Source organism: Macaca thibetana, chromosome 5, assembly GCF_024542745.1.
Source record: "Macaca thibetana thibetana isolate TM-01 chromosome 5, ASM2454274v1, whole genome shotgun sequence".
NCBI classification, from domain to species: Eukaryota; Metazoa; Chordata; class Mammalia; order Primates; family Cercopithecidae; genus Macaca; species Macaca thibetana.
In genome coordinates, this window is record NC_065582.1 from 94,618,802 (window position 1) to 94,640,518 (window position 21,717).

The 21,717-nt window shown below is 39.2% G+C and overlaps 1 protein-coding gene across 2 annotated transcripts in view; it reads left to right on the plus strand.

Moving 5' to 3' along the window:
- Positions 1-21,717, plus strand: part of HPGDS (hematopoietic prostaglandin D synthase) — a 43,877-nt gene that overhangs the window by 15,914 nt on the left and 6,246 nt on the right. For both annotated transcript variants that reach the window (XM_050792463.1, XM_050792461.1), the window contains 2 exons: positions 14,836-14,928; positions 18,178-18,287. In XM_050792463.1, coding sequence (XP_050648420.1) covers positions 14,836-14,928; positions 18,178-18,287 — 203 coding nt within the window. The remainder of the gene's footprint in view (positions 1-14,835; positions 14,929-18,177; positions 18,288-21,717) is intronic.

Sequence of the window (21,717 nt, forward strand, 5' to 3'; positions counted from 1 at the left end):
ACTCTAAAAGTTGCGCTGACAGAGGACTGAGTGGAAAAATGTTGATGGAGAGTTTTTCTTGACCTCTTTGTCGGACTTGTGCTGGGGTGCCCCATTTACTTCACCCACTGCACTCAATCCCTTGTGGGAGGGAGCATGTGAGCGAGCGAGCATGGGATCCAGCTGAGCACTTTGGGCACTGGCAGGAGCAAGCTCTGCACGGGCCGTGCAGTGGCACCCAGGTTGGGGTGCCTGCGACCCCTGAAGCTCCAGAATGCATGTTACAATGCTCTCTTAGCCCTGCCATCCATGGACAGCAGAGTGGTATCAGCTCAGTGGGCCTCTTGCCTCGTCACATGGGGTAGCTGCCTTCCACCAGCAAGGGCAAAGGGCCAGTGTGACAGCCTTTTTTGGGTCCCTGTACTTGGTGGGTCCTGAGCTGTTGTCCAGCATCCAAGAACAACGTCGTCCAGACACTTGAAGGATGGTGAAGGCGGAAAATTTTATTAAGTGAAGGAAATGGCTCTCAGCAGAGAGGGGAGCTGGAGAGAGGACAGAGTAGGCAGGTAGTCTTCCCCTGAAGTCAAGTCCTTTCTCCTCCGAAGTCCAGCCATCTCTCTGAAGTCAAGTCAACTCTCTCCAGCTGAGCCCCTTCTCTTTCCTCTACCAACTGAGTCTGGGGTATTTATAGGCAGAGGATTGTGGGACGGGGTGGGCTGTAGGTAGTTTTGGAAAAGGCAACATTCAATTGGTAAAAAAGCATTATTCAGAAAGAACCCATCAGGAGACAGCAGGCAAACAGGAATAGATTTTCTCATGCTGGGTCACAGGTTTCAGGCTTTTTGGCTTGAAGGTGGGGTTTCCCTGGGGACCTGCTGTTGTCTACCTAGAATTTCTCTGCCTCCTGCCTCTATCAATGTGAAGAAGCACTGTGACCACCATATCCCTTCTCCTCCCTAGAATAAGCATGGAGGTTACTCTCAGGGGAGGATAGACCAGAGGCTTCTGGGACAACAGACATGTCTGAGGACACAATTTTATAATAAAGGTGGGATTCAATGGAAGTCTAGAAACTAAATGGTGAGATCCATAGCACCTTTCTTCTGCTCTACAATCCAGGCTAATATTCCTCAAGCAGAAATTGGAGAAATTCTCTCTGGGGAAGCTGATCAGCCCAAGCTAATGAACGAACGAGAGTTTCTTAATGAAACAGCCCAGCCCAATCTGTTGGCAAGCCCCTCCCATGCACGATGAGCTTACAGGTAGTTTTTATTTCTTTGCTTTTTAAAACATAAATGGCAATCAAAAATCAATAGATATTTGAGAAAAATCTAACAGAACACATACCTAAACAAAGAAGCAGAAAAAAAGCAACTCTGAGGAAACCAACATGATTTAGCAAGAAAAAAAACCACTTCAAACATTTTTTAAAATCCTGAGAAATAAGAGAAGATATTCTATACAAGAACACTGTAATAGCAAACTAAATATGGCCTGAGAAGGACTTTGTACGACTATATTTGAGTCCTTGTAGATGAACTGTAACCTAACTTAATAGGTAGACAAGATTAAAACCTAACTTAGGAATATGCACCTATAAGAAGAGCTGAGTCTTGGCCAATGCCAGCAGCCACACTTCAACCACTCATATACTGCTGAGTGTTCAGACTGTGTTCAAATAAGGCAAACTGTGGGCTGTAACCAATCTAGTTGTTTCTGTACCTCACTTCTGATTTTTGTATGTCACTTTATTTATTTATTTTTTATCTATTTGTTCTGATCATGAGGCATCCCCTGGAGCCTCTGTGAATGTGCTGTGATTCTGGGGACTTCCCAATTTGCAAATCGTTCATAGCTTAGTTAAACTCCTTTAAATTTAATTCGGTTGAAGTTTTTCTTTTAACAACAGGGTGCTGTCAAAAGAAATGTTCAGAGACAAACAGTTCTTGAAAATTAAAAATATTATACAAACACATCAATAAAATGACAAAAAGTAAAGATATTTTTCCAGAAAGTACAAAAATAGGACAAATAAATGAAAAATAAAAGAAAGAAAGGAAACTTGAGGCTCAGTTTAGGAGGTCCAACTTTCAAATAAAATTCTGGAAAGGGAGAACAGAAAATAGAAGGGAGACTAATTTTGAAAGACTGTTCCTTATACAAAGTTGAGATCTGTCTCCTTATAGCTTTCACAGATTGGTCTTGGACTTATAATTTTAATCCATGGAGAACCAGATTACTCCTTCTTTTACAACCAAATAGTTAAAGAAACCTAGTTTCTTTAAATACATCATAGAAAAAAAGCTATTGCTGAGTGGTCAGTTTAATACAAATGTTCCGAGTGAAGATAAAGGTCTTTGGCAGAATTTGTAATTGGGTCCCATTTAATTCATGCATCCGATACCTCAACCTAGATAACAAATTTTGGAACTTCTTTGTTAGTTTCTCTGGTCATCATTGTGAATTTTAGTCCAACTTTCCCATCCCTGACTCTACTTCTTGATTTAGATGCCATTTTCTCTGGACTATCTGAGATCTACAATCACATCCATGTCCAAAGGACAATTTTCTTTTCTTCCTTGAGTGCTCATTTATATTCCCTGATTTGCATTTCTTCACCACGTAAGTAGGTGTCCTCCAAACAAGTTCCTGTTACTGTACATCTGCCATTTAATGTGTGATACCTATGGAGAACATAGTGTTTAAGGTACAAGAACAGCACAGAGCAAAATGGGACCATCATCCCCGTCACAACACTAGACATCATTGTAAGACATTCTGCCAAGATCACAGTAGTTACTTTGCCAGCCACATCACATTGAGGCCTCATATTTAGTGTAACAAAATTCCTTAATGGTTTTTAAGCTTTAGAATACTCCTATTGACACCTCCAACAACACTGGGATTATTATTTTTTTTTTCTGGAATCAAATGAAGGACTTAGCATTTGTCTTCTTAAACGACTTCCTGTTAGATGCAGCCCAATGTTCCAGTTGTGGGCAGTTATCCCAAGGTTGGCTTGAACACTTCCAGTAGCTAAAAGCTCACTATCTCACAAGAAAACACATTCCATTGTCAATTGCTCTAAAGCAAACAAAACTATTCCTCATCTGCCCTTTATTCTACCACCCTTTGATTCTAGTTTCACATTTTAGAGGTAGTCAGAATAAGTCAAATTTTTCTTCTATTTGATAGTTCTGTCCTATTTGAGGTGGTTTTGTTCCACTTAGCTAGTTTTATTTCCTCCAGGTGAAGAGTGCCAAGGTTCTTCAACCAATCCTCAAAAAAATAAGATTTTCAAACCTCTCACTAACTTGGAGACTATTCTCTGAGCTTGCTCTGATTTTTAATATCTTTCTCAAAACATGGCTCATAGAACTAAGAAAACAGCTGAGCAAGGGTTCCAAGTGACCTCAGTGTGAAGCCTACTTTTACCAGGTGTGTGACCGGGGCAATTTATATAACCTCTTAACTTCATCCCCTCATTTATAAAATGAGATAGTTATCACCTACTTCATAGGGTTGTTGTAAGTGAAAGAATCCCTAATGGGCATGCTGAATATTTAGTACAATGCCTAGCACAAAAAAAACCCTCCCTGCCAAAAAAGATTAGGCATTTTGATTCCCTCTTGTTCACATAGTTTGCTTCAAATAAGACATTCCAACTCACTTCAATTTCATTTGAGACTTTGTTTTGCTCACTGAAGTATCTCAGGCACCAAAAATAGTAGTTGGCACACTCAATACTTGAAGGTAAGTACTTAGAGGTATTTTTATTCCACATGTGAAGTATGATTCTCTTATACTTATTTAGGTGTGCATATGAAAGATACTCGAAGGAGATACACACAGTTTAATAGTTGTGTGAGGGTCATCCGAGTGTGATTGCACTTTATTATTTTCTCTCTTTAAAAATAATTTTATGTCTGAAACTAAGGCACTGGTTAGGAAACTTGTGATCAATACACATAGCAAAGTATTATGTAGACATTAAAAAAATGATGTTTCATTGATTTAGAAAGATGTTTAAAAGACATTGTGAAATGAAAAATGATTTACAAAAGATTATATGCATTATAATTTGTTTTAAAATATATATGGGAAATCAATTAAAATATTAAAATGGTTAAAACTATGTGACTGAATTATTTTTATCAGTTTATAATTTTTCTGTAATAAATGTATATTACTTTGTGACAAAAATATAATAGGTTTAGATAAGAAAACAGTAGGATTTACAGATAAAATATTAATATGGTATCTGCTATCAGTCTGTCTGATATTTGTGCAAAAATGCTTGCTGCCTTGATATACATTTCAAATAGGCCGTCATCAAAATGAAGCGGGGCTTCAAAATTAATGACTAGAGGTACCTGACACTCACCTCCTCAAAGAAGGATCAAAATAGCAAATAAATAACCACACATCTAATAGAGCATCTAAGAGAGAAGACTGGAATTCAGCTGGGAAGTGATGGGAAACTTCTGAGGCACAGAAAGAAAAGGAAGCGAAGCTGCTGACTTGGCTGGAATCAGCTCGAAGCCAGGAGGGGGTCCCCATTGTTGGGAAAAAGTAAGAGAGATATCCCCAGTGGTCCATATTTACTCCACAGACTCCTGCAATTCTAGTCATGGGAGAGCCCCCTTGGGCCTTTTGGGCCCTGCGACTAGGGTAGGGAGTGCCTGGAGTCCGTGTGAGAACATTGTTCCAGAGAGAAAGTTTGTGCTGTGTCCTACACACCCCCTGAGACCCAGGTAACTGCAGCATGGTGCCACTTGGAGAACCCAGTCCCCACCAGACTATATTTTTGCCCTGGAACCCAAAAGCCCCTGCATCTCCCTATCCTTGGAGCCATGCTGACATCCCCCTACAACCACCCAGAGGGCTGCAGCATTGCAATGCTGGCTTCACTCAGTGTTGTGGCTGGGTCCCCAGCACTTTAGCCCATTTGGTGTCCTAAACCTGGGGGAATGGACAGTGTTGCATATCAGAGAGGCTGCTGCTGTAACATAGGAAGCTAAAGCATGCACTCTCCAGAGTCTGAGAGCTGCCTGCCTGGGGCTGTTGCCACAGAGAGCAAACATGCCTTCTCTAACATCAGGGCCACAATGTACCCGCATGTGCCTTTATGAAGCCTGGGGACCAGCTCACCGATATGCCATTGCAGGATCTGAGGATAGTACTGCCCCATCCATCACCACTAGCACTTACATACACCATCTGGGGGCCTGAGGACCAGCCCACCCCTCCCACGACCACTGCCACTGGCACCCAAGCACATTATCCAGGGGTCTGGGGAACAATGTGCCCTGCCTGCTGCCACTGGCACAAACATGCACTATCAGGAGACTTGAGGACAGGCCCATCCTGTCTGTCACTGCTGCTGCCAATTCCTGAATGCATTGTCCAGTGGCCTGAGGATCAACTTTCTCCACCAGCCACCACCAGTGCTTCTGCACATTATCCGGGAGCCTGAGGTCAGGCCTGTTCTGCTTGCCACTATCACTGGGACTCACATGCATTGTCTAGGGGGCTGGATCTGCCTTGCCCAGCACTGCTGGTACCAGTGCATCCCATTCAGGGGCCTAGGAATCCACACACCCAGCCCACTGTAGCCACTGGTGCCTAAGGACCAGTCCACTTGGCATCCCCCTCACTAGCAAAGCCTCACCACAGCCTCCACTAATAACTACAGCCTAAGCCACTGAGAAACTCACAGGCACCACTGACGCTGACTATAGCTGAAGAAATCATATGAAGACTACATTATTGCACCCACTCAGAATCAAAGCTAAAGTACCCTACTCAACCAGCACTATAGATACATCTATAGGAAAAAGGTTTCCCTATAAAAATCAATCCATAAAATTGAAAGGAGCGACTATCATACCAGATGCACAGAAATCAACATAAAGACACAAGAAATATGAAAAAGGAAGGAAACAAGACATCTCCAAAGGAACACAATAATTTTCCAGTAACCAATTCCATAAAAAAGGAAATACATAAAATGCCTAAAAAAAGAATTGATAATAATGGTATTAAAGAAACTCAGTGAGATACAAAAGAATAAGGATAATACAAAGAAATCAGGAAGACAATGATCTGATTGAGAAATTTAAAAAAACAGATAGATATTATAAGAAATATCCAAATAGAATTCTGGAGCTAAAGAATTCAATGAATGAGATAAAAAAAAAAAAAATACAACTAGAGCATCAACAGTAGACTAGATCAAGCAGAAGAAATTCTGAACTTGAAGACAGGTCTTTTGAAATAACCCAGTCATACTCAAGAAAAAAAATAAAATGGAAGAAAGCCTGCATTACATCATTTGGGACACCATAAAGCAACCAAATGTTTGAATTTTGTGATTTGGGGAATTCCAGAAGGAGAAGAGATGGACGAAGACATAGAAAACCAATTAACCAAATGATAGTTAAAACTTCCCAAGTCTAGCAAGAGATTTAGACATCCAGATACATGAAGCTTGGGTAAGATTCAACATTAAAGTCATTAAACATGAAAGACAAACTGTCAAAACCCAAGGACAAAGAGAATTCCAAAAATAGCAAGAGAACAGTATCAAGTCATATGAAAAGGAATCCCCATCAGACTAACAGTAGATTTCTCAGCAGAAATCTTAGAGACCAGGAGAGAATGGAATGATATGTTCAAAGTGCTGAAAGAAAAAATAAATAAATAAATAAAACCTGCATACCAAGAATACTATGACCAGCAAAGTTGTCCTTCAAAAATGAAGGAGAGATCTGTGCCACGATGGCCAAAGGGGAACAGTTCCAGTCTGCAGCTCCCAGCGTGATTGACACAGAAGACAGGTGATTTCTGCATTTCCGACTGAGGTACCTGGTTCATCTAATTGGGACTGGTTGGACAGTAGGTGCGGCCCATGGAGGGTGAGCCAAAGTAGGGCAGGGCAGTGCCTCACCCAGGAAGTGCATGGGGTCAGGGGATTTTCCTTTCCTAGCCAAGGGAAGCCATGACAGACTGTATCTGGAAAATCGGGACACTGCCACCCAAATACTGTGCTTTTCCTATGGTCTTAGCAAACGGCCCACCAGGAGATTATATCCCGTGCCTGGCTCAGCAGGTCCCATGCCCACGGAGCCTTGCTCATTGCTAGCACAGCAGTCCAAGATCAAACTGTGAGGTGGCAGCCTGGCTAGGGGAGGGGCGTCTGCCATTGCTGAGGCTTGAGTAGGTAAACAAAGTGGCCAGGAAGCTCAAACTGGGTGGATCCCACTGCAGCTCAGTGAGGCCTGCCTGCCTGTGTAGACTCTACCTCTGGAGGCAGTGCATAACTGAACAAAAGGCAGCAGAAACTTCTGCAGACTTGAACATCCCTGTGTGACACCTCTGGAGAGCAGTGGTTCTCCCAGCATGGTGTTTGAGCTCTGAGAATGGACAGACTGCCTTCTCAAGTGGGTCCCTGACCCCTGTGTAGCCTAACTGGGAGACACCTCCCGGTAGGGGCCGACTGACACCTCATACAGGCTGGTGCCCCTCTGAGATGAGGCCTCCAGAGGAAGGATCAGGCAGCAATATTGGCCGTTCTGCAATGTTTGCTGTTCTGCAGCCTCCAGTGGTGATACCCAGGCAGACAGGATCTGGAGTGGACCTCCAGGAAACCCCAACAGACCTGCAGCTGAGGGTCCTGACTGTTAGAAGGAAAACTAACAAACAGAAAGGAAGAGCATTAACATCAACAAAAAGGAAGAGCATTAACATCAACAAAAAGGACATCCACACCAAAACCCCATCTGTAGGTCACCATCATCAAAGACCAAAGGTAGATAAAACCAAAAGATGGGGAGAAACCAGAGCAAAAAGGCTGAAAATTCTAAAAACCAGAGAGCCTCTTCTCCTCCAAAGGATTCCAGCTCTTTGCCAGCAACAGAACAAAGCTCGATGGAGAATGACTTTTGACGAGTTGACAGAAGTAGGCTTCAGAAGGTTGGTAATAACAAACTTCTCTGAGCTAAAGGAGGATGTTCGAACCCATAGCAAGGAAGCTAAAAACCTTGAAAAAAGATTAGAAAAATGGCTAACTAGAATAAACAGTGTAGAGAAGACATTAAATGACCTGATGGAACTGAAAACTATGGCATGGGAACTATGTGACACATGCACAAGCTTCAGTAGCCAGTTTGATAAAGTGGAAGAAAGGTTATCAGTGATTGAAGATCAAATTAATAAAATGAAGTGAGAAGAGAAATTTAGAGAAAAAAGAGTAAAAAGAAATGAACAAAGCCTCCAAGAAATATGGGACTGTGTGAAAAGACCAAATCTACGTTTGATTGGTGTACCTGAAAGTGACAGGGAGAATGGAACCAAGCTGGAAAACACTCTTCAGGATATTATCCAGGAGAACTTCCTCAACCTAGCAAGACAGGCCAACATTCAAATTCAGGAAATACAGAGAATACTACAAAGATACTCCTCAAGAATAGCAACCCCAAGACACATAACTGTCAGATTCACAAAGGTTGAAATGAAGGAAAAAATGTTAAGGGCAGTCAGAGGGAAAGGTTGGGTTACCCACAAAGGGAAGCCCATCAGACTAACCGCAGATCTCTCAGCAGAAACTCTACAAGCCAGAAGAGAGTGGGAGCCAATATTCAACATTCTTAAAGAATTTTCAACTCAGAATTTCATATCCAGCAAAACTAAACTTCATAAGTGTAGGAGAAATAAAATCCTTTACAGACAAGTAAATGCTGAGAGACTTTATCACCACCAGGTCTGCCTTACAGGAGCTCCTGAAGGAAGCACTAAACACAGAAAGGATCAACCGGTACCAGCCACTGCAAAAACATGCCAAATTGTAAAGACCATTGATGCTAGGAAGAAACTGCATCAACTAATGGGCAAAATAACCAGTTAACATCATAATAACAGGATCAAATTCACATATAACAATATTAACTTTAAATGTAAATGGGATAAATGCCCCAAATAAAAGACACAGACTGGCAAATTGGATAAAGTGTTAGGACCCATCAGTGTGCTGTATTCCGGAGATGCATCTCACATGCAGAGACACATGTAGGCTCAAAATAAAGGGATAGAGGAAGAACTACCAAGCAAATGGAAATTAAAAAAAAAATCAGGGGTGTTGTGTTCTAGTCTCTGATAAAACAGACTTTAAACCAACAAAGATCAAAAGATACAAAGAAGGAAATAACATAATGGTAAAGGGATCAACTCTACAAGAAGAGGTAACTATCCTAAATAAAAATGCACACAATACAGGAGCACCCAGATTCATAAAGCAAGTCCTTAGAACCTACAAAGAGACTTAGACCCCCACACAACAATAATGGGAGACTTTAACAACCCACTGTCAGTATTAGACAGGTCGATGAGACAGAAGGCTAACAAGGATATCCAGAACTTGAACTCAGCTTTGCACCAAGTGGACCTAATAGACATCTACAGAACTCTCCACTCCAATTCAACAGAATATACATTCTTCTCAGCACCACATTGCACTTACTCCAAAATTGACCACATAGTTGGAAGTAAAGCACTCCTCAGAAAATGTAAAAGAACAGAAATCACAACAAACTGTCTCTCAGACCACAGTGCAATCAAATTAGAACTCAGGATTAAGAAACTCACTCAAAAACCGCACAACTACATGGAAACTGAACAACGTGCTCCTGAATGACTACTGGCTAAATAACGAAATGAAGGCAGAAATAAAGATGTTATTTGAAACCAATGAGAACAAAGACACAACATACCAGGATCTCTGGGACACATTTAAAGCAGTGTGTAGAGGGAAATTTATAGCACTAAATGAAAGAGAGAAAGCGGGAAAGATCTAAAATCAACACCTTAACATCACAATTAAAATAACTGGAGAAGCAAGAGCAAACAAATTCAAAAGCTAGCAGAAGGCAAGAAATAGTTAGAACTGAAGGAGATAGAGAAATAAAAAAAAAACCTTCAAAAAATCAATGAATCCAGGAGCTGGTTTTTTGAAAAGATCAACAGAATTGATAGACCACTAGCAAGACTAATAAAGAAGAAAAGAGAGAAGAATCAAATAGACTCAATAAAAAGTGATAAAGGGGATATCAGTACCAATCCCACCGACATACAGATTAACACCAGAGAATACTATAAACACCTCTACACAAATAAACTAGAACATCTAGAAGAAATGGATACATTCCTGGACAATACACCCTCCCAAGACTAAACCAGGAAGAAGTTGAATCCCTGAATAGACCAGTAACAGGCTCTGAAATTGAGGCAGTAATTAATAGCCTACCAACCAAAAAAGTCCAGGACCAGACAGATTCATAGCCGAATTCTACCAGAGATACAAAGAAGAGCTGGTACCATTCCTTCCCAAAACTATTCCAATCAATAGAAAAAGAGGGAATCCTCCCTAACTCATTTTGTGAGACCAGTATCATCCTGATGCCAAAGCCTGGCAGAGACACAACAAAAAAAGAGAATTTTAGACCAATAGCCCTGATGAACATGGATGTGAAAGTCCTCAATAAAATACTTGCAAATCGAATCCAGCAGCACATCAAAAAGCTTATCCACCAAGATCAAGTGGGCTTCATCCCTGGGATGCAAGGCTGGTTCAACATATGTGAATCAATAAACGTAATCCATCACATAAACAGAACCAAAGGCAAAAACCACATGATTATCTCATATATGCAGAAAAGGGCTTCGACAAAATTCAACAGCCCTTTATGCTAAAAACTCTCAATAAACTAGGTATTGATGGAACATATCTCAAAAATACTAAGAGCTATTTATGACAAGCCCACAACCAATATCATACTGAATGGGCAAAAACTGGAAGCATTCCCTTTGAAAACTGGTATGAGACAGGGATGCCCTCTCTCACCACTCCTATTCAACATAGTGTTGGAAGTTCTTGCCAGGGCAATCAGGCAAGAGAAAGAAATAAAGGGTATTCAATTAGGAAAAGAGGAAGTTAAATTGTCCCTGTTTGCAGATGACATGATTGTATATTTAGAGAACCCCATCGTCTCGGTCCAAAATCTCCTGAAGCTGATAAGCAACTTCAGCAAATCTCAGGATACAAAATCAATGTGCAAAAACCACAAGCATTCCTATACACCAGTAATAGACAAACAGCCAAATCATGAGTGAACTCCCATTTACAATAGCTACAAAGAAAATAAAATACCTAGGAATCCAACTTACAAGAGATGTGAAGGACCTCTTCAAAGAGAACTACAAACCACTGCTCAGTGAAATAAAAGAGGACACAAACAAATGGAAGAACATTCCATGCTCATGGATAGAAAGAATCAGTATCATGAAAATGGCCCTACTGCCCATGGTAATTTATAGATTCAGTGCCATCCCCATCAAGCTACCAATGACTTTCTTCACAGAATTGGAAAAAACTACTTTAAAGTTCATATGGAACCAAAAAAGAGCCCGCATTGCCAAGACAATCCTAAGCCAAAAGAACAAAATGCTACTTGACTTCATACTATACTACAAGGCTACAGTAACCAAAACAGCATGGTACTGGTACCAAAACTGAGAGATAGACCAACAGAACAGAACAGAGCCCTCAGTAATAACACCACACATCTACCACCATCTGATCTTTGACAAACCTGACAAAAACAAGCAATAGGACAAGGATTCCCTATTTAATAAATGGTGCTGGGAAAACTGGCTAACCATATGTAGAAGCTGAAACTGGATCCCTTCCTGACACCTTATACAAAAATTGAATCAAAATGGATTAAAGACTTAAATGTTAGATCGAAAACCATAAAAACCCTAAAAGAAAACCTAGGCAATACCATACAGGACATAGGCATGAGCAAGGACTTCATGACTAAACCAACAAAAGCAATGGCAACAAAAGCCAAAATTGACAACTTGGATCTAAGTAAACTAAAGAGCTTCTGCACAGCAAAAGAAACTACCATCAGAGTGAAAAGGCAACCTACAGAATGGGAGAAAAGTTTTGCAATCTACCCATCTGGCAAAGGGCTAATATCCAGAATCTACAAAGAACTTAAACAAATTTACAAGAAGAAATCAAACAACCCATCAAAAAGTGGGCAAAGGATATGAACAGACACTTCTCAAAAGAAGACATTTATGCAGCCAACAGACACATGTAAAAATGCTCATGATCACTGGTCATCAGAGAAATGCAAATCCAAACCACAATGAGATACAATCTCATACCAGTTAGAATGGCAATCATTAAAAAGTCAGGAAACAACAGGTGCTGGAGAGGAATGGTGATCATTAAACAGTCAGGAAACAACAGATCAGGCTGGAGAGGATGTGGAGAAATAGGAACGCTTTTACACTGTTGGTGGGACTGTAAACTAATTCAACTATTGTGGAAGAGAGTGTGATGATTCCTCAAGGATCTAGAACTAGAAATACTGTTTGACTCAGCCATCCCATTACTGGGTATATACCCAAAGGATTATAAATTATGCTACTATAAAGACACATGCACACCTGTGTTTACTGCGGCACTATTCACAATAGCAAAGACTTGGAACCAACCCAAATGTCCACCAATGATAGACTGGATTAATAAAATGTGGCACAGATACACCATAGAATACTATGCAGCCATAAAAAAGGATGAGTTTGTGTCCTTTGTAGGGACATGGGTGAAGATGGAAACCATCATTCTGAGCAAGCTATTGCAAGGACAGAAAACCAAACACCGCATGTTCTCACTCATAGGTGGGAACTGAACAATGAGAGCACGTGGACAAAGGATGGGGAACATCACACACCAGGGCCTGTCTTGGGGTGGAGTGAGGCGGGAGGGATAGCATTAGGAGAAATACCTAATGTAAATGACGAGTTAATGGGTGCAGCACACCAACATGGTACTTGTATACATATGTAACAAACCTGCACATTGTGCACCTAACCTATACCCTAGAACTTAAAGTATAATTAAAAAAAAAAAAAAAAAGAAGGAGAAATAGTCTTTCTGAGGAAATGTATCACCAATAGACTGGCCCTACAAGAAATGCTTAAGGAAGCCCTACATCTGGAAGTGAAAGGATGATATCTACCAGCATGAAAATACATGAAAGTATAAAACTAACTGGTAGAGTAGATACATAAATGAGAAAGAGAAATAAATCAAAAGTTATTACTATAGATAACCACTAAATCACAAACATAAATAATGAGAGGAATAAAGAAAAAAGTATACAAAACAATCAGAAAACGTTTCACAAAATGACAGGAGTAAGCCCTCATCTATCAATGAATATAAATGATTTAAATTCCCCAGTTAAAAGGATACAAAGTGGCTGAGCTGCCTACAATTAACTCCTTTCACCTGAAAAAGACACACATAGACTAAAAATGAAGGAATGGGAAAAAAAATTCCATACAAACAGAAACCAAAAGCATGCAGGAGTAGCAATATTTATAGCAGACAAAATAGACTTTAATTAAAAAAGGAAAAAAATACAAAGTCATTATATAATAATAAAGTGGTCAATTCAGCAAGAGGATATAACAATTTTAAGTATATGTGCACCCAAATATATGAAGCAAATATTGTTAAAACTAAAGTTAGAGATAGATCCTAACGTAATAAGAGTTGGGGATGTCAACATTCCCCTGTCAGCACCGGACAGATAATCTAGCCAGAAAACCAATAAAGAAACATTGGGCTGAATCTGTGCTATAGACCAAACGGAACTAACAGACATTTACAGAACATTTCATCCATAGGCTGGGAGTGGTTGATCACGCCTGTAATCCTAGTACTTGGGGAGGCTGAGGTAGGTGGATCACTTGAGGTCAAGAATTCAAGACTGGCCTGGCCAACATAGCAAAACCCCATCTCTACTAAAAATACAAAACTTATCTGGGTGTGGTGGCACGCACCTGGAGTCCCAGCTACTCAGGAGGCTGAGGCAGGAGAATTGCTTGAACCTGGCAGGTGGTGAGCTGAGATCGCACCACTGCACTCCAGCCTCAGTGACAGAGCGAGAGACTCCAGCCCAGTTGCAGTGAGCGGAGATTGCACCACTGCACTCCAGCCTCGGTGACAGAGTGAGACTCCATCTCAAAAAAATATGTTTTTTTATCCATAAGCTACAGAATCCTCATTCTTCTTAGCAGCACACAGGATGGGCCATATGTTAAGCCACAAAACACATCTCAATAAATTTTTAAAAATTGAAATTATATCAAGTATTTTCTCAGATCACAATGGAATAAAACTAGAAATCAATAATAAAAAGAGCTTTGGAAACTATACAAATATATGGAAATTAAACAACATGGTCCTGAATGTTCACTGGGTCAATGAAGAAATTAAATAAGAAATAAAAAGTTTCTTGATCATTACATTGTGTGCATGTATCATGTACCCCATAGTATGTGCAATTATTATGTATTAATTTTAAAAAGGCTATGGCTAAGTTCTTACCATAACTCAATATGTAAATCAAAATCTTCATAATCCTCAGACTATGATTTTAATAATCTGCAATTGAGGCTACAAAAAATAATGACGTTTAAAAGAATTTATTTTTAATATTAAGCATGTAAAATACAGTATAGCATATGGTATCACTATAAACCTGGGTTTAAGAACCAATTCTGTCACTAACTTTAAATCAGGTTTTCTAACAACTTAAACAAAACTTATAAAATGTAAATATTCCACTACAGGTTGTCAAGTGTTCCTTTAAAAATATTTTAAAATTTCATGATTTCATAAAATCATGCTTTGTTTTCACAATTATCAGTAAAAATGGAAGTAATATAACTTTTGGTTTTGTTATGACGTTAATTATTTGCTCATTTTATTTTAAGCTCTCCCATTTGGAAAAATCCCCATTTTGGAAGTTGATGGACTTACCCTTCACCAGAGCCTAGCAATAGCAAGATATTTGACTAAAAACACAGGTAACATGTAATAAACATGTAATAAACACAATAAGTGCTTAAGATTTTTGATAACTGAAACAAACACGATATATATTCAATATGCATTAAATGAGTTTGGCATAGCATACTATAGTACAAATAAGAATGGAATTAAATAATAGAGAAAAGTATAAATATACCACCTGTATCAGTTTAACTTTCCATGAGTTCCCTAGACAATTAGACAATTTTATTTTATATTGCCTCCTGCTTTTCCTGCCTTATATCTGTTTGCTCTCCAAGCCTTTGTTAGAGTTTAGCTGAAAAATTGGACAGGTATGTTTCATTCCAAACTTTTGCTAGTATGCATATTATAAGTTATCAGAGAAAATTACTTAGCAGAAAATACATATGGCATATGGAGGTTGAAATTTCTTACACTATTAAAATTATATAGTCAGTAATGTCCTTCATCCTAATCATGCTGAAAAAAATAGAAAGGGAGTTTCTTTGCTTCCACTCAGTGCCATCTGAGGAAGCTTGAAGGGGATAGTTGGCTTCTGGATTGTTGCATTAGTGCCCGCACCCATGATATTAGAAGAGCAACAATAGAAATTGTTCTTGTTTTTGCCTGACACACTTTCTCCCATCCTATGCTCCATTGTCTGCTTCTCTCTTCCCTCATACTATTCACACACCCTTTTTGAGCCAAAGGCTACCTTTGGCTTCTTTTAAAACTCCTTTCTTTCAATCAATCTGTAGAATCACCATTCTCTCAAACCTATCTCCCCACCACCATTGCCACTGCTATGATCCAAGCCATAGACACATACATAGTTAGCTCACAAATAAAATGGGCCATGAACACTAGACCTCATTTTGGAATGAAATGGTGTATTTTAAAAATACAAAGGTTTGTGTTACACTAACATGTTTCAACAAATAAAGTTATTTTGAAAGTTTAGAAGAGGCCGGGCGCGGTGGCTCAAGCCTGTAATCCCAGCGCTTTGGGAGGCCGAGACGGGCGGATCACGAGGTCAGGAGATCGAGACCATTCTGGCTAACACGGTGAAACCTCGTCTCTACTAAAAAATACAAAAAAACTAGCCGGGCGAGGTTGCGGGCGCCTGTAGTCCCAGCTACTCGGGAGGCTGAGGCAGCAGAATGGCGTAAACCCGGGAGGCGGAGCTTGCAGTGAGCTGAGATCCGGCCACTGCACTCCAGCCTGGGCGACATAGCGAGACTCCGTCTCAAAAAAAAAAAAAAAAAAAAAAAAAAAAAAAAAAAAAAAATTAGGTTTAGGCTCAAAGATAGCTAGAATTTCAAGAGAAAGACTTGGACCTAGGCAGTGCTTTTCAAGCTTTATGTGCATCAGGGTCACCTGGATGCTCATTAAAGTATACTTTGTGCAACTTTGAGTCAGCAGACCTTGGGTGGGGCCCAAGAATTTGCATTCTCAACAATTTCCCAGATGATGCAGGTGGTCCATGGATCTCACTTTGAGAATCTCTGGGCTAGAACATTCTAAGTAGAGAGAAAATGGCATGAGAAGAAGAATGAACTTCAAATTTGCAGGTGGAAGAGAATTAGAGAAATGCTTAGAATGGATTGGATTTGATTAGAAAGTTCTAGAAAGATCTAGAGTATTGACTCTTTTTCTTACGCAATTGTAGGTTTTTATCTAGAAGAGCAGCATAACTACTGCTATGCATTTTGGGAAGATTATTGTGGTTACTTTGTATTTGTGGCTACTGCAGGGAAGCACATTAGGAGATAAGTGAAATGATCCAGATGGCAAAGAAGAGAGACCAAGAAAAATATGAAAAATTTGTGGATGTAGAATCATCTTAGAGACAGTAGATAGATGTTATGATGTGGAAGGCAGTCTATTTAACCAGGAGAGGTATAGCATAGACAGAGTTTGCCATTCTCAATGCACTATGTACTGCTACGTCCTCCTTCTCTTCCTCCTTCTCCTCCTCTTCTCTTCCGTTTCCTTCTCTTTTCTGTTTAAAATACTTTTTTCAACTTTCAATACCCTCCTCGATGTCTGCCTTTTCCAGTTGACCATAAGTGCCATTCAGGCAAGGAATTTACCTCTTCTATTCAATGCTACTATATACAGCCCCTACTTGGGGCTGAGTCACAGTTGAGGCCCGTAATTATTTGTTGGGTAAAAAAAAGGAGAGCTGGTTTGAGAAATGGTGTGATGACTGCATTTGAGGATTTGTAGAAGAATGTTCAGGTGCCAAAAGAGTAATCAGAAATATATACAAAAGGATGCTGAAAAAAATGAGCCTGTGGTTTAGGACTAAAAATATTGAATAAGGAGTCACCTCCACAAAGTTTTAGCTGAAGCCTTGAGGTGTAAGTCAAAGTAGGGATGAAAATGAGTGAAGAATTCTGAAGACTATTCAAGGTCAGAAAGAATAATAATCAACCTTTGAATATTACACACACAAAAATATAGTTTACAGAGGAACTCTAAATCACTCAAGAATTTTCTTTCAATTTTAACACCTTTATTGAGGTATAATTTGCATCCAATTCATCCACTGTCAGTATAGTTTCTTAATTTTTAATAAATTTATAAAGTTTTACAAAAGCAATCCATTTTAGAAGGCTTCTACACAGAAGCATTTTAAATTGGCACCATTGAGAAAATTTTTAGGAAGACCAATGATTTATTACCAAAAATAATGATTAACAAACAAAAGAAAAAAAAACCCTCTATTATTTAAATTTTTTAGTCTCCAGTCAGAAAACAAATGCTCCTGACAAAAACTGTCTGCAAAAATAAAAATAATTCTTTATACAAAATGAATTATAATGTAGGTACAGGTTATTTCTTGTAGTGTTGATTATATTAACAAAAGACTGGAAACAAACCTAATCAGTTGAGGCTAGTTAAATAAATTGTGGCACATCTACCTCAAGGAATCTCATGTAGCCAGAAAAAAAAAAAAAAAAAAAAAAGAGCAAGTACACCCTTTGGATACTTGTAAAGAAAGATATGTAGGGGACATGGGATGAGGAAGCATATCTAGTGGGATATATGTTTTTATTTGCTTGCATTTTCATAAAGAAATAATGGAAGAATACTAATTAAGGTGGCTACTGGTAAGGTAGGTAGGTAAGGGAGCAAAATGTGGTGGATGGAAGCTAGTCTCACTGGATATTGTTTTATGCACTTTTGAATTTTCAACCATATGAATATACTATCTGTTAAAAACAAACTTTTTAATATAGTACATTAAACATATTGATGGGCCTCTCTCTATTCCATAGATTTGGCTGGAAACACAGAAATGGAACAATGTCAAGTTGATGCTATTGTGGACACACTGGACGATTTCATGTCATGTTTTCCTTGGGCAGAGAAAAAGCAAGATGTGAAAGTAATGTGATCCATTTGCTATTCCTAGTATTAATCACATACCACCTGTCAGACATTGTTAGGTGCCTTAGAAAGTTCCTTTATATCAAAACAATATGTATAGTTTTAAAATATCAAATTATATTTTAAAAGTTTAAAATAAAGTACAGCAATTCCCTTGTATACCCCTTCACATTAACTCCTCCTCAGATGCAACCCTTTAAAAAATTTAACAGTTTCTTTAGGATTTACACATTTCCATATTTCTATAGGATATGTAAATATGACTTCCGGCCGGGCGCGGTGGCTCAAGCCTGTAATCCCAGCACTTTGGGAGGCTGAGATGGGCGGATCACGAGGTCAGGAGATCGAGACCATCCTGACTAACACGGTGAAACCCCGTCTCTACTAAAAAAATACAAAAACCTAGCCGGGCGCGGTGGCGGCGCCTGTGGTCCCAGCTACTCGGGAGGCTGAGGCAGGAGAATGGCGTGAACCCGGGAGGCGGAGCTTGCAGTGAGCTGAGATAGTGCCACTGCACTCCAGCCTGGGCGACAGAGCGAGACTCCGCCTCAAAAAAAAAAAAAAAAAAAAAAAAAAAATGACTTCCTCTGATTGACCAATTGTAAATTATTTCTAAGGACTTATGATAGTACAGGTTAAGCATTCCTAACCTGCAAATCTGAAATCCAAAATGCCCCAAACTCCAAAACGTTTTAAGCACCAAGATGACAGCACCAGTGGAAAATTCCCCATGTAAGTACTTAACACAAACTTTGGCAAATGTGCAAAATTATTGAAAATACTGTATAAAATTACCTTCAGTCTATGTGTATAAGGTGCAAATAAAACATAAGTGAATTTTGTATTTAGATTAGGTCCCATCCCCAAGATATCTCATTATGTATATGCAAATATTCCAAAATCTGAAAAAATCTGGAATTCAAGACTATTCTGTTCCCAAGCATGTTGGATAAGGGATCTCAACCTGTAATAACAATTTTTCTCTTACATAGTCATCCTCTCTGCTTCCCTTTCACCAAGCTCCCAATATTGTGATGTGAAAATCTTTTGGTTAAATTAATATTCTGTGATTAGTATGCTACACAAATAACGCACAGAACTGTGCACTGTAGTATGCTTTTATAATATTTCCTTTCTCACTTTTCTTCCTCAAAATTAGTAATTGCTTTCTTTTGCTTCTTTTTACTTTTATTGCTGACTTTCCACAGTATCCAATAGCCTGCCAATACGATTTTCCACAAGATCAACGTAATATCAGTTCATCTGTTACTTCCAATATTTCTTGGAGCGCTCCGTCTAGGAGGCTTCCATTCTTTGCGGAGTTCTCTAGGTTTTCTGCACAGCTGTCATCATTCTGCACAGCATCATCATTTCTGCACATCGTCATTCCAGGGATGCCATTCTGTGGAGTTGGAGTCCTGTTTCTGGATGCTGCCTTCTTTCTTTGTTTACTCCATTGTTTATTTGGGGGGACATCCTCTAGTATTCCAAAAGCTAAAATGAAGGTTTGATGACAGCAGATATGACTATGACAGATGGTATGGATATGTCTATCTTGTGAGTCACACTGCTTCACTCCAGTATGGTTGTCCTAGATACTTGGTCACAGTTGTCATCCTGAGATCTTTATTGTTACCCTGAATTTTTTTTTTTTTTAAATCATTTCCTGGGTTCATTCTCCTGTTTTCTTTCCTTGTTTTTGTGGAACAATCCTCCAAGAGCTTACTGGTCATAGGAAATAACAGTTTGAGGCTTTGGGGGCATTATTCATCTAAAGATGTTTTTATTTTATTCTCAAACCTGTTTTATAGTTGGGCTGGGTGTAGAATTCTGATGAAAGTAATTTTTCATTAGTATTTGAAAGGCTGTTGAGAAGTTTGCGTCCAATTTAATTACTGATCCTTTGTATGTGACCCATTTTTTTTTTCCACTCTGAAAGATTATAAAACACATGCCCTTAGAGTTCTAAAATTTTTCAATGATGAGTCTTGGTATGATCTTGTTTTCATCCATTGTGCTGTTTCCTTGGTGAGTCCATTCAATCCGGGACCCATGTCCTTTTAGTTCAAGGAAATTTCCTTTAATTTTTTCCTCCCCTTTAATGATTTCCTCCCCCTTTATTTTCTTTGTTCCATTATAGTAGAATTCCAGTAATTCAGATGTTGGCTCTTTTCCTGTTTCCCATCTCTTTGCTTTTCTGCATTACTTTTAGAAAGCATTTCTCAACTTCATCAGTCCTTGAGTTCTAAATTTCTGATATTGTGCTTCTAAATTTATAAAAATTCTTAGGCTATTTTCTGCTAAGAATGGGGAAGGGACAGCTGCCTAGCAATGTAAAATGAAGAACATCCCATGCTAAAACCGCTTAATAGTTTTCCACCAATCCTCATTTTATGCCCTCCCAAACCTCCTTAACCCCAGTTCTAGACATATCCGGTCATTTCCTGAGCCATTTAAGGAATTCGTGTTGTTGATGGAATTGGTTCTTGGCTTTCTTTTTGCAGGTGCCATTCACCCATCTGCTTACTAGCTTCAGATTTTATTTGCTCTTATCTCCTCTCTTTCCACTTCCTTGTGAGATCTATCTTTTTAAAAATATTCATTACTGTGGTTTAGAGATGAAAGTCAAATGATATATATTTGTCAAATTATTCATCTTTATGCAGAATTCTAAATAGACATCTTTATTACAGCTTCTAGTGGTTTCCTTTAGGACACTCATTACAGTCTCTATTTTAAAATATATTTACTTGTTTGTTGCTTGTCTCCTCAAGCTGGATGCATCAGGGGGGCAGGAATCATGTCTGTATTATTCAACTGATCCCACACCGCCATCACAGTTGCCTTTTATGTAGTAGGCATTACACACTTGTTGAATAAGTGATCAGAACCACACTCATCAAATGCACACCATGTGCCTGTGTTACTCTCAGCTCTTTCCCTGTGTTATCTCAGTCAGCCCTCCTTCTCCTCCTTCAAGATAAGTGCTTTTTATTGTCATGCTCACTTTCCAGATGAAGATACTGAGAGACGGAAGTTACAGAGTTGCCCAAAGTCACACAACTGACAGAACTGTGAACTGAGCCCAAACAGCTGAATTTAGATCCCATAGTCTCATCACCTAGATATACAATTGCTTAAAGTAACAAATTTAAGCATCCCTTTAGAATGAAACTGTTTTTATCCTCATCTTCCAGGTAAGAAAACAGAGTTTCATGTAGTGTAAACAACTTACCCAAAATTGTTCAGCTAGAAGTGGTGCAGAAGGAATTCAAATCGTCACTGACTCGAACCCCAGGTTCTTAACCACTGGGTATAATGCTGCAGTGCAAGCAGCTGTTCAAAACAGCTGTGTATGAATATTTATGTACATGTTAAAGCTAAAGCCGATAGCCGAAAGCCACAGCACAGATGGCAGGCAGTCTTAT